The sequence below is a fragment of the Electrophorus electricus genome, chromosome 23, assembly GCF_041902795.1.
Source record: "Electrophorus electricus isolate QZ-2024a chromosome 23, ASM4190279v1, whole genome shotgun sequence".
Lineage (NCBI taxonomy): Eukaryota > Metazoa > Chordata > Actinopteri > Gymnotiformes > Gymnotidae > Electrophorus > Electrophorus electricus.
This window is the reverse complement of record NC_137519.1, coordinates 12,622,501-12,638,108: the sequence shown is the minus strand read 5'-3', so window position 1 is coordinate 12,638,108 and position 15,608 is coordinate 12,622,501. Positions and strand designations below refer to the sequence as shown.

The window sequence follows — 15,608 nt, the reverse complement described above, 5'->3', positions numbered from 1 at the left end:
CTATGGTGGAATGAAGCCACGTCGTGTCTAGCTGTGTGTATTGGCTGCGTAGCCTCATGGTCCTCCTAGCTATGACCCACCCCTGTGTCAATCAAACTGATGTCATTACCAGAGTGTGCATGACGGACATCTCGGTATTGAACATGTCACCGATTGTGTATTTATCTCGGTGTAGTAACAATGTCGTTAAAAAAAAAAAGAGCTAAACTGTATATGGTAGAATTAAATGGAAATCGCAATAACATTGTCCACTTGTAGATTATTGCATGATATCAACAAGTCATCCCACTTTGCTTTGGAAACACAGAACACCTTTTCTTTGATATTCACCTGCACATGCTTGTTAGGTAGGCTCAGTGAAGTTGGAAGATGATCAGGAGGAAAATAAGGTGGTGATAATGTTGATGATGATGATGATGATGATGGCATTGGTAATGAAGATGCAGCTCAGGTGCGCTGGTGAGGTCGCGAGAACACTGTATTAAACATTTCTGACCACCTTCACAGAAAGTGGAGGCTGCTCCTCCTGCACAGCCCGAGCCGCCGAGTGAGACAGCGCCCCCTGCTGCCCACCTTAATGTAGCACACCTGAGCAGCCCGGAGGGGCCGGCTGCCTCGCCTCAGGGCGTCGTCGGACCGGGGGCCGGCTCGTCCCGCCGGTCCACGCCCGAGCTAGCTCAGCCTCCAGCACCTGAGCCCATCCGAACCGCAGCTCCCGGGTCAGAACCCAAGGTACCGCACCAGCCGCCCGGCGACGGACTCGGTCACGGGCCAAGCTTGGTGCCCTCTCTGGCACTCTCTGCTGTCTGCACTGTCTGCATGCTGCCTCTTCCTCCTGCATGCACACTGTCCGCTGCATGCGCAGGCGCAGGCACGTGCCTGTGTGTGCGCGCGCGCACGTCTGCGCGTGTCTGCGAGCGGAGGCTAGTGTACGCATGCGTGCGCATGTGTACATTCGTGTGCGTGAGTGAACAGCAGTGATGAGGGCCCGTGGTATGTTGAAAGCAATGGACGCTGCTGCTTACACACTCGCACAGCTCAGAGCCGCCTGGGTTTTGGTTGGCTTCCGTCTGTGCTGCCGTCGACGTAGAAATAGTGCTGGCACAACCGATGTACGTGCCACGGGTTTATTTTTTGTTTTAGCACCGTTTAGGTTGCTGTTTACCTCTCCTCTACTGACCTTGAAAGGTTGCCTTGTTGTAGTTCATCTGCGTTAGCTGGCTGAAGGGATGGGGCTCATGGGGTCCGTGTGGATGCTGAAAGGCTGCTTCTCAAAATGGTTTTATTGAGTCTGACGTAAACCCTTGCTTCCATACTGGCTGAGTAGTGTTCCTTCCACTTATTTATTTCAGTGTTTTGTTTTTTTTCCCCTGTTTATTTATTTATTTTTAATCTATTGCTTTTCTTCTGGTTGCTGTTTGGTGTGTAGTGGTGTATATAAGTTTCATATTTCTCAAATGCAAATCTGTCTTTAAACGCCCATCTTTGTAATGGCTGCTTTCGGTTTGACCTGTCTAATAACGGCCCTCTGAGTCTCCTCTATTGCAGGTCTTTCCTCTAAGCTTCAGCCTGCAGCCATTAATGTGCATTAATCATCTCCGGTTTCTGATGTGTTCAACTCGAATCTAATGATTTCTAAAACTTACACTTTTGTGTGACTTGCCTGATTGCTGACAGAGGATTATCTGTTGTCTGTATCGGTAGATGTACCAGAAAGAGATCTACAACATGAACGAGCCAGTCCGCATGAGTCCCGTGCTAAAGCCGCCTGCCTGCAACTCCCAGCAGCCCGTCTTTCAGGAAGAACAACCGTACAGAGATTATGAGCGCCAGCCCTACCGCTACGACAGCGCCCACACGGAACCAAAGACACGTAACTTTGACTCCCAGCTGCAGTATGACGGCCGTGTGCCTCCCTATGAAGAGCAGTGGCCCGTATACGACCACCAGGTGGCACCTCAGCACCCTACAGCGTACGAGTCCCGCCCGACCTACCAGGACGGGCAGGACCGCGACTACAGCCCCCCACGGTCCCGCTACGACACGGGTTACGACACGGGTCGACCTCGATACGGCAAGCCCAGTCCCGGACCGGTCCGTTACGACGAGCCCCCTCCCCCGGCCTCTGGTGGCTACGACGGACACTCGCGATACAGCCAGGACACACAGCCTCCCTGCCCAGCTCCCACCCCCTCCCCTGAACCTCCTAAGCAGCAGTATTACGAGGCTCCGTCCCGAAGGCCCGCCCATGGCCAGCCCCCACAGAGGGGCTACGTGAACTCGGACACCCCCCCTCCTCCCCCTCCCCCTCCCAAATCCGAGGCCGCCCCGTCGCCAGCAGAGACGGCCCTCGCAGTCACGTCCAAGCCCCTCCCGCCTCCTCCCCCTGAGTTGGAGGAAGACCCGGCACTGAAGCCACAGTCGGTTCTGACCCGGGTGAAGATGTTCGAGAACAAGCGCTCAGCGTCCGTGGACCGAGCCAGAGAGAACGCCGACTCCACACTCAAGGTGAGTCCACTATCACCGGGGGCAGTCGGTAATGAGGATAACTGTGTAGAAGACTTGATTTAGTCACACAAATCCAACCCACTCGCTCGTTCTCTCTCTCTCTCTCTCTCTCCTCTCAGTCAGCAGACATGGTTCCTAAACCCGGTGCTGGCTCTGTGCCCAAAGCCAACTCGCTGAGCAACCTCGACCAAGAGAAGACCTTCAGGTACAAGGCTAGAGGTGCAAGGTCACTGGGATGCATGAGTATCAGAGCTTTCTAAAGACTCAATATCAAAGAAGCACATGAAATTTGATCTCCGGCTGAAAATGTGTATCCAAGCCCCTTGCTACACTCGCAGAAAAAAGCAATACAAACCTGATATGAGCTGCTTTTGTTCTACTGTCTTGTAATCTGATGGTAATTACTACCTCCAGGGTACTTTACCATGAGCACCTCTTGAGTAGAACTGGATTCCTAGAGCTCCACCTTGTGGTGATTTTATAAAATGTCAAGCCTTAGCTATATTAGGTGCTTGTTGAATTGTTTCCACACACTGATCTAAGGATGTGTCAGGTGTCAATATTTCAACATGTTTACATACTCTGTCCCGTTAGATTAGCAACCACCATTCTGACTTTAGGGCTGTCACCAAGGACTAGTTGTCCAAATTGATCTGTTTGGATTTTAGGTTTAGGATTAGGTTTCAGTTTACAGAGGCTTCTTGTATGTGTAATGTATGTCTTTTATAAATGATCCTACCCCTCTCTCTCTCTCTCTCTCACTCTCTCTCTCACACACACACACACACACACACACACACACACACACACACACACACACAGAGCCCCTGAGCCCCAGCAGCCCCAGTCTAAAGCTGATGACATTATTCGTGCAAACCACTATGACCCCGATGAGGATGAAGATTACTACAGCAAGCAGCTGTCCTACTTCGACCGTCGCACACTCGATGGCAAGCCCCCCACGCAGCCGGCGGTGGCCAGCAAGCCCCCCACGCAGCCGGCGGCGGCCAGCAAGCCCCCCACGCAGCCGCAAGTCCAACCAGCGCCCAGCTATCCAAGGTACAGCGTGTGCGCATGCACGCTTGCATGCACAGCTGTACAACCAGCACTAGTCATTTGCGCTCCCTCATAGATTCTGATCCAGACCTGTGGAAGAAAGGATAAAGAAATGCTAGTAGGAAGTTCACTGCTGTTACAGTTCTTCACTGCTTTCCCAATCACTCTTATTACACTCAGACATGGAATTCTTGGACGTGCATTTCATTAGTTCCATTTTGAAATGGAAAGACATGTGAATCTGGGTTTTTGTGGTCGGTCTCTAACTCTGTGTTTAAATGTGTCCGTGTGCCTGTGTTTGTGCATTTTGGTGTATGTTTATTAGGGCGGAGACACTGGAGAAGGTCAGCCCCACTCCCCAAGTGACTCCAGCTGCTCTGCCTATAGCCCCGCCCCCTACCATGCCCAAACCTGCTGGTAATTGTTGATAGAGTCCTATGCTATGATCAACCCCTTTTTGTTAATGAAAGACAAGAACTGATCAGTTTCTCAAATAAGTATACACCTACAGCTCCAGGCCTCTGATGTCATATAAAAGGTTTTTTTTGTTTTTTTTTTTGTCATCACACTCACACTCTCACTCTCTCTCTCTCTTTCTCTCTCTCTCTCTCTCTCTCTCTCCCTCTAGCAGTGACCCCTCCTCTAGACCCTCGCAGCTCCCCCAAGGTAAAGCCCCCTGTTCGCGAGGACACCGTGCAGAGTTCCTACCTCCCGCAGAAGAGCTTCCCCGAGAAGTCGCCCGTCAACGGCACCGCTGACGCCCCCAAGCCCGCCAGCGTGCCTCTGCCCTCTTCCTACAACCGCTACGTCCCCAAGCCCTACACGGTCTCAGCCAAGCCCTTCGAACGCAAGTTTGACAGCCCCAAGTTCAACCACAATCTTCTGCCCAGCGAGTCCCAAGCCAAGGCTCCAGCGGTAGGACCTCCCAAAACACAGCAGGCTCTGCCTCCAGATCAGGACCGGCCCAAGTACCAGCAAAATAACGTCAACGCCGTTCCCAAGGCCATTCCCGTCAGGTTAGAGACTCCAGCAGCTAACACGTTCTCAAAGTGTTTATGACATTTTCTTTATTTAAAAAAAACCCAAAGTTTTATGGTCCCCACCTCCACTGTATGGCTCAGTGTGTCTCAGCGCGCTTGTATTTGGTTCTGGCCTAGTCCAATGTAACAGCAACACTAATAACAAGTCTTACCAACCTGGGCAGTGATTGTTTTACTTCCTGCCTTTCCCGGGCTGCTCCTTGTATCTTGCCTGTTCTACGTGAAGGTCTTGGATTCCCTTCTTGAATCCTCTGTTTTCTGTCTCTGTCTCCTCCGGAGTTTTTAAACTCCTCCATTAAAGGTGTGATTTAAATGGAATAAATGCGCATGATGAAAAGTGCTCCACTGTAATTGAAGATATCCCAAACCTCTCCAGGTCTTCAACTAAACTGTAAACTTTCTATTCTAAACATTTCTCTTACTTTTGCCAATCCGCTGAATAATGTATAGTAGGGGTGCTCAAACCCTTGTCTCAAGCCCTTGTCTTGTAGATCTTCTGTCTTGCAGAATGTAGTTAACACTTTAATCTAGCAAACTAGGTAGATCTCCATGACTGGGCTTGGTCACCTCTAATGTAAAGTGTACAGCATCTCACCTAGGCTGCTCTCAATTCCCCAGCCCTAGCGCTTTGGAGGATGACGACGATGAAGATGTGCACACGGTGGTGGCTACAGCACGGGGCATCTTCAACTGTAACGGCGGGGTCCTGAGCTCCATAGAGACGGGTGTGAGCATCATTATTCCGCAGGGGGCGATCCCCGAGGGTGTGGAGCAGGAGATTTACTTCAAGGTCTGTCGGGACAATAGCATCCTGCCACCCCTTGACAAGGAGAAAGGTGAGATGATCTGCTTATCTCAACTGGATCAAATATTACTGCTGCTGACACTACTATTGAATACAACTACTACTACTACTGAATACTACTACTAGTGAATAATACTACTGAATAATACTACTGTTGCTGACACTATTACTGAATACTACTACTACTACAAAATATCACTACTGCCACTACTGCTGATATCAGATAGCATTGTGGTGTCTAGTTAAAGGAGGACAGAAATTAAGCTCTAAAGGAAATGAACTTGTTTTAAATACCCCTACTTCTGTTCCTACTTCTTCCATGTGTACGCATGCCTGTGTGTGTTTGTGTGTGCACTGGTGCGCGCGCTCACACGTTTACGTGCATGTATGTGCGTGCAGGTGAAACCCTACTAAGTCCACTGGTGATGTGCGGTCCCCACGGCCTGAAGTTCCTGAAGCCCGTAGAGCTACGCCTCCCTCACTGTGCGTCTATGACTCCTGATGGTTGGTCTTTTGCTCTAAAATCCTCCGCCTCCTCGTCGGGTACGCCGCCCTCTAATCTCTGGGCACTTGGGGCTCTGCAGGGCTGCCAGTCATGCAGCAGGGGGTGGGCCAGGGTTTCTTGCTGGGAAATCTGTTGCACTGTGCAGTTTATTTCTCATTCATGCAACTGCTCACATTCACTGATTTTAGATTTTGTCATGCACTCGCGCACTCAGGGGTCTACGTCCTCCTTCTCTACCCGGGAGCAGGGTTACCATAGTCTCCACGCAGGGGTTTTTCTGATGGCTGTTGTTTGTTCTAAACGTGCACTTCTTTCTGAAAGGCCCATCTACATTCACCAGTAATATAGCAGTCATGTTTATGGCTCACAAATCATGCTTTTTGCTGGAAATGATTCTTATTTTTTAATCTAAATATCTCTTGGTTCTTCTGGTTACTCATTCAGGCCTTATGAAGTCATCGAATTTCTCACTTGACTGCCAAAATGTCTGAACCTCCTGAGAAACACCCTTCAATTTTATTCTGAAACAACAATTTCATTCTCTTTAATCTACTAGGGGCCCATTACATGGGGACATTCCTTCTGTGTTCATGTCTCTGTCTCTCTCTCTCTCTCTCTCTCTCTCTCTCTCTCTCTCTCTCTCTCTCTCTCTCTCTCCTGCTCTATATCTGTTAATACTGTGCATTAGTTCAGAATGATCCTTCATTAGAAATATACAGGTAAATATCTAGAGAAGTGAACCAGTTGTTTACTGCTCTGTCCTACTTCGATGGGACAGGAACACAGTCCTGTGCCTGTAATCCTGCTGTTGTAAACCAACACCACTCTCCACCCCCCAGTGTCTGAGCGAGCTCTTTGCCCAGCTGGGGGCACTATTCCAGCAGCCTTGCTCTAATAGTGCTCCTTAGACACGGAGGGAGCCGGTTTAAGTCAACTAAATCACACCCTTATCCCAAGAGATTCTTTCTTTCTTAATTTTTCAGCATCAACGTTAAGGAACACCCCCTAGTATGTTATAAATTGCGCTCTGACAAATAAAGACGCGCAAAGGATGTGATGCAAATAATCAGACATGAAACTGTAACGCAGCTGCTGTTTTATCTGGTGCCTGATCTGGTTTTTCTGGTGGTGAACTTTCTGTGCCAGCTTGATGTTGATCAGTCTCAATTATTATCGGATCCACAACAGCTGAAGGTGTCTTATATTCATGTATCAGAGAGTTCCAAGAACTATCAAAGGGAGAGGCAAGGGTTTGAATTCTCATTTTAACAAGGGTTTCTTCTGCTAAGGTTTTATTGTTGTTAAAAGTATGTGTGGGATTATATTTGAATGATCTGTAAACCTTGTAAATCTCTCTCACTCCTTACCTCTGCCTCTCCCACACACTCTTACATCCCAAAGAGGCAGAGTGAGTTCTGTTCAAATCACCTCTTTATTATATAATTAGCATTGAGACGCAGAGTGGTTTTGTTAGAGACTTGTGCAGGACTTTATTAAAATTAGGGTTGGTTGGATGGTGGTGGTTGTTTTTATTTTAGTCGGTTAAAAAGCTTGGGGTTTGTGAAGGTGGTTATTCATGTCTTTTTTTCCTCTTTCTCTCCATCTCCATCTTCTCTTACTCTGTCTTTCTTACTCCGTTTTCCTCTACTCAGGTGACCCCAAGAATTGGCAGAACAAATCTCTCCCCGGGGATCCAAACTACCTAGTAGGAGCCAACTGTGTGTCTGTGCTTATCGACCATTTCTGAGGTGGCTGTTGCTGAATGTGAATCCCAAGATGAAAACACACCCTTGCTCTCCAAACACACACACGCACGCACGCACGCGCACTCTGCCATCGAGAGGAGGAGGTTTGGCAGTAATAAATGAAGGATGGATGCGTTTTGATTTTGTTTACTGTAGCCATGGAGACATGAAGAAGGATGAATTTCTCTGAAGTGCTGTTCCTACTCCTCTTTCTGTTCTTACTCCTCCTTTGTATGCTTACAAGCTCCTGAGTAAAATGAGAAAAATAAACTTTTTTTTTAATCCTTCATCAACTGCATACTCTGTGCCACTGAGAATATTCCCACCATGTTTCACTACTGGTCACCCACCTTCACAATCTCCAGGCTTCATTCACAAATGTCCTACACACTATATTAACCTCTGAGCTTTTTTTTTTCTTTACACAACAGTCTACACACTATTTAGAATGCTTATATAAAGTGGCGTTGCTCAAGTCGAGTTTTGTTTTATGTCTGGGTTTTTTAGATGATAAAATTCTAGTATTTAATTATTTCTTCAATTAATTGATTTTTTTTGCAATGGTCTAAAGGTGAGAACTGGTGTCATGTCTGTCACACCCATGTGCACGCAGCAAGTGTAGAGGGGAGCTCGACAGGAGGCCAGGAATGTGATGCAGGTGGTGTTGGAAATGGGGGGGAATGAAGCAGGCCCAGACCCTCCTCCTGAGGGCCATTTGTTTTATCCTGAGCTGGTGCCCCTCTTCCTCAGTCATCATCGCTGACCGCGAGAGCTGACCTGCTGCTACATCAGCAGTGGACTCGCGAAGAGTAGTGCACCAAGTGTTCTGCACCGTGGAGGTCTATGCACGTCAGAGTCGGTGTCCAGTCACCAGCATTACCCGTTTAGTTCTTTACTCTTCACCTTCCTTCACTGACTCCCCCTCGGTCTCATGCCTCATCTACAAAACGCGTTCTCAAATAACAAGACCTATTTACTTTTGCTGCTGTTGTTTTTTTGCTAAGTTATGAAGGTGGATTTCGGGAGAATAAAATGAAGCTCTTCTGCCATTTTGTCTACCCACTGTACAAGACCTGGGTTACCACCCAAGAACAATCAAGGCACTAAGTAAACACTTGTTCAGTGTACCTGCTATACACACACACACGATTCCTAATGACACAGAAAGTTGGCTGTATATAGAGCTAGCATGTGGCCTTTGGTTCTTGGTTTGTAAATGACTTTTTTTATGTCTTTATTTTGTATAAAATGTGGCAAGAAAAAATTCTTTAAAAAAAAGAATGAATGAATGAAATGGAAATAATCTTTGTATTCTGGTTATACCTTGAGCCCTGGAACTTTTACTTGGTATTAATTCCACTTGTTTTGTACCAATATATCAACACTAGCATCTAAATATAAACATTTTTAACAGTCACCAAAACAACCTTTTTTATGCTTTATTTGAAACAAAGGAAAGTGCTTGATTTTAAATGCTCTCAGATATTTCTTCTGTCTCATTATTAGTGTTATTGGATGCTGTATCATGTGCCCTGAAATGTATTTTTCTACTAATAGATGATTTATTATGGCACACCAGTGATTTTTTTTTTTTCTTTTAGATAACACAATTTCAGTTAAATATTAGATCTTCACATGTGTGACTTTTCCCTTTTCAATTTTAAGTATACCACTGTATTAATAAAATCATTTTTAAAATAAATGTTTTGGTCTTTTGGTAATGGAGTAGCTCTTGGCCTGGTACAATCTCATCCACTTGTGGTAATGTTATGTGTGAGGCATGCACACATCCCTCACCCTACAAGCCGTGATGGAAAATGGTAAGAATATAGGCTGTAGTGGGAATGTCCATCGTTTATGGTTTTACCATGACATGTAAGTATGTTGCCTTATTCTTATTCTATTCTTAAAACACTGTGTAGGCAAACGTATAATTACATTCATTTTGAGGTCCTAGAATGTAATGTAATGGATACCATTCAATCAAGTCCAGCCAGCTGGGATTTGACATGCAACAATTAGAAATGGACCTTAAATGTCCCTATAAAAACACTAATATGTGGGTAAGAGCATGTGACGCCGTCCAAATTCTAACTAAATAGGTTTTAAAAATCATCTTAACATTTGCTCTGCGGATGACAAACCTTCAAAACGCACGCCAGTTTATCGATTGAAATGAAATTAACATTTGGGCGGCCAAGAGACAAGTTTTGCGTTGTAGTGTGTGCACGTGGGGGGTTGTTAATGTAGCTTATTTGATGTATTAATATTTGTAATTTCCAGAATCCTCGGCGAGATCCATAAATTAGTTACCGTGCTGACGCTGCAGTCTCGCATCGTGCACTTCCCAGGTTTAGCCTACAGGTGGCGCCTTCTGACTTTAAGTATCGTGGTGTAAACGCGTGTCAAAGGACCTGTAATTTTATACAGAAACATTTAGGCTATACCTTTACGATTAAAATCGCCTGATAAGTCCTTATTATGTTTTTGTTAAGCTCGGGTTTAGGAGTCTAAAAGTCTTAAATAAGGCCGCAGTATCTGAAAGAAATATACGATAACATCGTTATGCGTCTTCAAGTGCTGCTGCCCAGCAACATTAGGTTAGAGCGTGTTGACTTCCCGTATCTATCATATACAGTGTAACTACTGCACAACATCGCCATGCCTGCTGCACGATTATACAGTGTAACTACTGCACAACATCGCCGTGCATATCCCGTGTCTTACTGGCACGCCACTAGCGAGCGAGCCGACGACGGTAGAGGGTGCACGCATGTCCTTGGCTGAAGCCCACACTGCCTTCGATCCCGTGTAACGCGCCCGAAAGCGCATACGCAGGCTGGGGACGAGTAGGCTACATCACCTGACAGAGGCGGACATCATCCGACCGACTACAAAAACACGCGCTTTCATTCTGTCCCCCGATGAACCTCTAAAACTCATTTATTGTGACCTCTATTTACTTCGGCATGCACGATGCAAGGTGGATGATCTCTTTCGACCGCGATAAGGAACTGTGATGTCTGGAGACGCGTTTGACGGATCACCTCCTGATGCGTTTACTCGAAGTGGGCAGCGGCATTACATCCTAGGCTGCAGCGCGGCCGCTACGTTGTTGTTTCTGGCTGGAACGCTGTTTGATCGCGTGTTCCCAACACCTGCTCGGAAAAGGTTGCGCTTACCTTCGGCGCAGTGAACCGCGCACAGGACACATTTCTACAATTTGCGCCCGCTAAAGGTGCCTTCGGGATGGTCTCTGCGTACTGGCAACCTGCAGTAAATCAGTATCTCCGTTCTTGGTGCCAGTGATAACTACTAGGGGCTAAACCCAAAGCAAGCCTCTGTCTGAATGCCCTTAAATCGGAAGTACCGCAGTGAAGTTTAAATCGCACTGAATCAGTTTCGTCGCGACCATGCCAGTTAGTGCAATGCCAAGAGGGCGATCTCTCAGCCCGGTGTCCCTGTCCCACAGCCTCTCCCGGCTGAGGGAGTTCCGAACGCGGACTCGGATCATGCTTTCGCTCGGAGTTTCTCAGATGGTTCTGGGGAGTCTGATACTGGCTGTCAGTTTTGCCGCCTTAGCCCTTACTACCTCTCCCAAAGTCAGGCATTCCTGCCCTTTTTGGGCTGGTTTCTCGGTAAGTGCATCATATTTCATGCGCTGTTGTTTAGGTGAAGGGTCTTTTGTTGTGCTTGCTTTGCACGTTTCTGACCCCGAGGCTCGCGCAGTCAGCGCCTGGGAATGAGCGCACGTGCTCTTTGTGGTCGGTGGGTTGTGACAGGCGGATAACCTAAGCGCGCGTCTCGGCATATGTCTCATACCCGTGCATTTGACAGGACTAATATTTTTCTGCTGTACTTTATTTTTGTGTTTTTCTGTGTATATAACGACCGAGACAAATATCAGTTGCCTCGGCCTCTCTCACCTTCCTGGTCACCAGAGAAACGGAACGTTATGAAGTGGCTGTCCTGGCTGTTTTTGAAGCAGTCTTCCGTAAGTGTCAGATCATAACGTGGTGATAACATATAAAACGCAAGTGCTGCACTGCACCAGTGGAGGCTATTAAAACGGACAATTATTGTTTCAAACGGTGCCCCTTTTCAAGATTCTATTCATGTATGCTTGGCAGGGGCCACCCATAGGCTACTTTATAAATTGCCATAGACTAAGGCGCCCTATAAGGAGTCATTGTTAGAACAATAGACTACATTATGAAATGCTCATTGTGAAACTTCACGCAGTGTCAAAGTGGTCGTTGCCATTGATGCCTGCCTGTCTTTGTTGCAAATAAATAATCAGCTCGAGACAAAATTACAACAATACATCTGTGATAAATGGCTTGTTTTTAACTGGTTTGTTTATAACTCTACTATCTGCCATTTTCCCAGACCCAGATTAAGGCAAATTTTAGTTTGGAAAGAATTTTCAGTGATGAGTCACTACAGGACATTATACTTTATTCCAAAACTAAGCTTTATCCATGCCCAGGAACCAGCCGTAGAGCAATGAAACCAAAGATAATACATTTGCACCCTGAGACTGTACAACAGTGAGACTGCATATGACACACTAGTTCATACTGTTCTAGGTACACTACTGCCTTAAAGTATTTTGATAGTTCATTTTATTTTTGATCTGAAAGACTGTGCATTTGAGAATACCCACAGTGCAATCTGTTTTTTGTTTGTTTGTTTGTTTGTTTGTTTCTGGTGCCATGACCCAGATCAACATCTGTTATGAAAAAAAAGACAAGATCAAAAGATGTGAAAGTGTAGCTGATTAAAGTTGGTTGGAAACAGGCCTGTGAAAAAAGATTTGGAGGAACATTGGCTAACACCAAAAGAAGGATCCCCCTCCAACCTTTACCTTCCTTTGGAAAAAATGGCATTCTAGTATTCCCAGATTCTGCATTGGCAGAGTCCCTTCTATCTATGGTGGTCTAAATCTGAATCTAAATCAAAAAGAATAAATCTAAATCTAGATCAAAAAGATTTGGATTCAGATTTAGACCACCCATAGGGTACATAGACCACCCATAGGGTACTGGGATAGTGGTACGTTTTCTTTACCACAAATAATTCATTTTGTTTTCTGTACACAGTATATTCAAGTACTTTATACTTTAAATATCAACAACTATTTGCATATATTACAACAAAGATACAGAGGGCAATTTAAGAAATTATCTAAATAAAACAATGTATACAAACTATAGTTCATTGTAAGATATTAAAGCCTCAGATGGCAGGACTATAACCTAGCAAAAATACATTTCATTTTCAGAAGTGCATGATGTTTGAAAATTAAAGGTTCAGCATACCACTTGTCAATAGCTGATAATGAGGTTGTGACAAATAGTCTTTAATGAAATCAAAAAGAAAATGAATATTCAAAAAATGAAAAAGAAAATGTCTCTTATTGCAGCATAGTAATAACTGTCCACTTATTTCTGGAAATTTGCATCAATATGATTTCATTTTAAACAAAGTGTTTAAAATGAAATCATATTACCACAAATTTGCAATACATACAAAACTACAGCCTTCATATGCTCTGACTTACATAAGAACAGCTGCAGGAGACTTCCACACGGGGCTTAAGGAAAAATAATTAAATCAAAATTAAATGTGAAAGAAGTTGTACTATATTAAAATGAGGAGCTGCAGGCATGCTTGTTCCCTGGTTGCCAGGATCCAGCTACTCAAAGTGGAGCTCCCTGCATCAGGCTCCCTCGATGCCCTTTCTCCACTGCTTTCTCCTCTGTTTACATGGCATTACTTACTGCAGTGTGCAAAAACAGGATCTGTTTACTAGATATAGCTGGCCTACACTAGGAGTGTGGCTGTCTCACAGGACACTTCACATCCACGTTTTTTTTTTTCATTGCATTGCACTGGCTAAGTGACTATGTCTACAAAACCTGGGAAGCTGTAGGCTATGGTTGTAAATTACACACAGAAATGGAAAGTAAGTCAACATTAGCCTGCTAGCAGCAAAGTTTACTGTTATGCTGTATTATGCACATTTAAGGAGAAAGTTTTGGAAATTCTACTCAGTTGTGGCCTGGGTTAAAACCATTATAAAAGAAGGTACACACAAAATAACTTGTATTCTTTTAGGACGTCAGAATGCAAAGTGATGTGCAGGTTAGCTTTTTGCACCTATTTATTTATTTATGAATGAATGGATGAATGAATGAATGAATCACTTAGACAATCATGGAAGGCTAGGGCCACAGCAGAGTCTGTGAAGACAGAGGGGCATTGAGCTTCGCTCCTCTACCACTCCCATCTGCATCTTCCTGGTTGGGGGGGCTGTTGGTGCCTAAGATCACTGCTGTTGTCCTGAGAACCTCCCTTCTGTTGTGGTAGGCAAGTACCCAAGCCACACCCTGGGCGATCTCCTGTCGCACAGACAACAGATGGAAATCTCGTTATTATTTATGGGGTAAGAACCGTGTGCCTCACCATGGCATTCATCTGCTGTGGGCTAAGGAACTCTGTTCTTATGCTTACCCTTGGTGATCGTCCCACCACATGTTCAGGAGGACGGTGTTGTCGGCTGCCTGTCTGGGTAGCATCTGGGATGACTTGTGGCCAGCAGCGGGCTGAGCCAGACCCGGTGTTGTAGAGGGGAGGTGGTCTGTAAAGATAAAACTGCCTGCTGGCACCAAACAAGTCCCAGTGTGGCCCCACCAAATCTAATGTGATTTGAGGCCCCACCCCATGCAGCCTTATTGATGTCTAGGCTCCAACTCTCAGAGGCCCAGACTTGCCTCTCCCTTCAGCTCTGTCTTCTCTTCTGTTATCGGTCACTGGTGAGCACTTCATATGGAACGTGTTTTTGAATGTGTTAGTCTTTTGATTTTCTTTATTGTTTCTTCATTGTTCTCGTTTACCCAAATGGGACAAGGTATAACAAAACTTCTTCATGCTTGGAAAATGCAAAGACAAACTTGTGTGTGCAAATGAAGTACATATATATAGAGAGCACAGTACTTTTGCGATTCATATTATGTTTTCATTCCTGGGATCTGTTGAAGCCAGTCCTCCATTTCATGGGTCACAGGTCCAAGTGCCCCTATCACCTGGGACAACCCTGGTGTCAATTTTCCACATTCTGTCTGTATGAGTCTCTGGTGTTTCTCCAACTTTTCATATTCCGTTTGATGTCTCCATCACTTGGGATTGCCGTGTCTATTACCACTGCTGTTTTCTGCCTCTCATCACTATGTCTGCTTAGAGGTCCCACGACATCTTACCTTTGTTTCTTTCTGAGTCTCTTTGGGGCCCTTTCATTGCAAGTGTCCAGCTCATGCACCTTACATATGTGTCTGTACATGATCCAGGCCACACGGTTGTGTCTCTCAGTGTATGTTGTTTCTTCCAGGATCTAATGCTGCATTGTGACAGAGGCTCCTTTGCACATTCTGCATCTTGGGTCTTCTCTGGTGTAATTCATCTCTGCTTCAACTGACCTAGTGCATAGTACTTTACCTTGTGTTGTTGTGATTAGTGCCTCTGTGCTCTCCTTCAGCCCTGCCCTTTCCAGCCATTAATAGAATTGTTTCATACCAGCCACCTTTGCTATCTGTTGGTGGAACATTCCACGGAGAGGCTTATCCTGCCATGGCACCTCCTCTGTTTCCATGGTATCCGTATCCCCATCTGTTTGAGGTACTCTCTCATCAGCTCATCCTTGGAGGCCATTGCTTGAACATGTTCATGGGTGTTTCATGTCTCCTACTGGACAGTGGGCCTTACCTCCTGCCTTCTGGCTATTGTACAGCCTTTTGATGCTAAATCTTGGGTGGAGTGTGTGGTGCATTGTGAGATTTCTGGTCTTGATCTTGGGTGGAGTATGTGGTGCATTGTGAGGAGATTTCTGGTCTGGATCTTGGATGGAGTGGGTCATGCATTGTGAGGTGTTTTCTGGTCTTGATGTTGGC

General features: G+C 45.7%; 2 protein-coding genes across 15 annotated transcripts in view; both read left to right on the top strand.

The window, feature by feature from the left end:
• Nucleotides 1-9,361, top strand: part of tjp1a (tight junction protein 1a) — an 86,264-nt gene extending 76,903 nt beyond the window's left edge. For 6 of the 13 annotated variants that reach the window (XM_081706444.1, XM_081706442.1, XM_081706445.1 and 3 more), the window contains 9 exons: nucleotides 508-732; nucleotides 1,705-2,508; nucleotides 2,628-2,713; nucleotides 3,331-3,567; nucleotides 3,890-3,981; nucleotides 4,193-4,580; nucleotides 5,223-5,440; nucleotides 5,809-5,952; nucleotides 7,567-9,361. In XM_081706444.1, the coding sequence (XP_081562570.1) occupies nucleotides 508-732; nucleotides 1,705-2,508; nucleotides 2,628-2,713; nucleotides 3,331-3,567; nucleotides 3,890-3,981; nucleotides 4,193-4,580; nucleotides 5,223-5,440; nucleotides 5,809-5,952; nucleotides 7,567-7,661 (2,289 nt within the window). In that variant the 3' untranslated portion in view covers nucleotides 7,662-9,361. The remainder of the gene's footprint in view (nucleotides 1-507; nucleotides 733-1,704; nucleotides 2,509-2,627; nucleotides 2,714-3,330; nucleotides 3,568-3,889; nucleotides 3,982-4,192; nucleotides 4,581-5,222; nucleotides 5,441-5,808; nucleotides 5,953-7,566) is intronic. The other 7 variants (XM_081706449.1, XM_081706450.1, XM_081706447.1 and 4 more) reach the window with 6 other exon arrangements.
• Nucleotides 9,362-10,338: 977 nt separating this feature from the next.
• Nucleotides 10,339-15,608, top strand: part of fam189a1 (family with sequence similarity 189 member A1) — a 109,288-nt gene continuing 104,018 nt past the window's right edge. The window contains exon 1 of one of the 2 annotated variants that reach the window (XM_027008926.3): nucleotides 10,339-11,297. In XM_027008926.3, the coding sequence (XP_026864727.2) occupies nucleotides 11,073-11,297 (225 nt within the window). In that variant the 5' untranslated portion in view covers nucleotides 10,339-11,072. Of the gene's footprint in view, nucleotides 11,298-11,322; nucleotides 11,654-15,608 lie in introns of those variants that run through there. The other variant, XM_081705911.1, reaches the window with a different exon arrangement.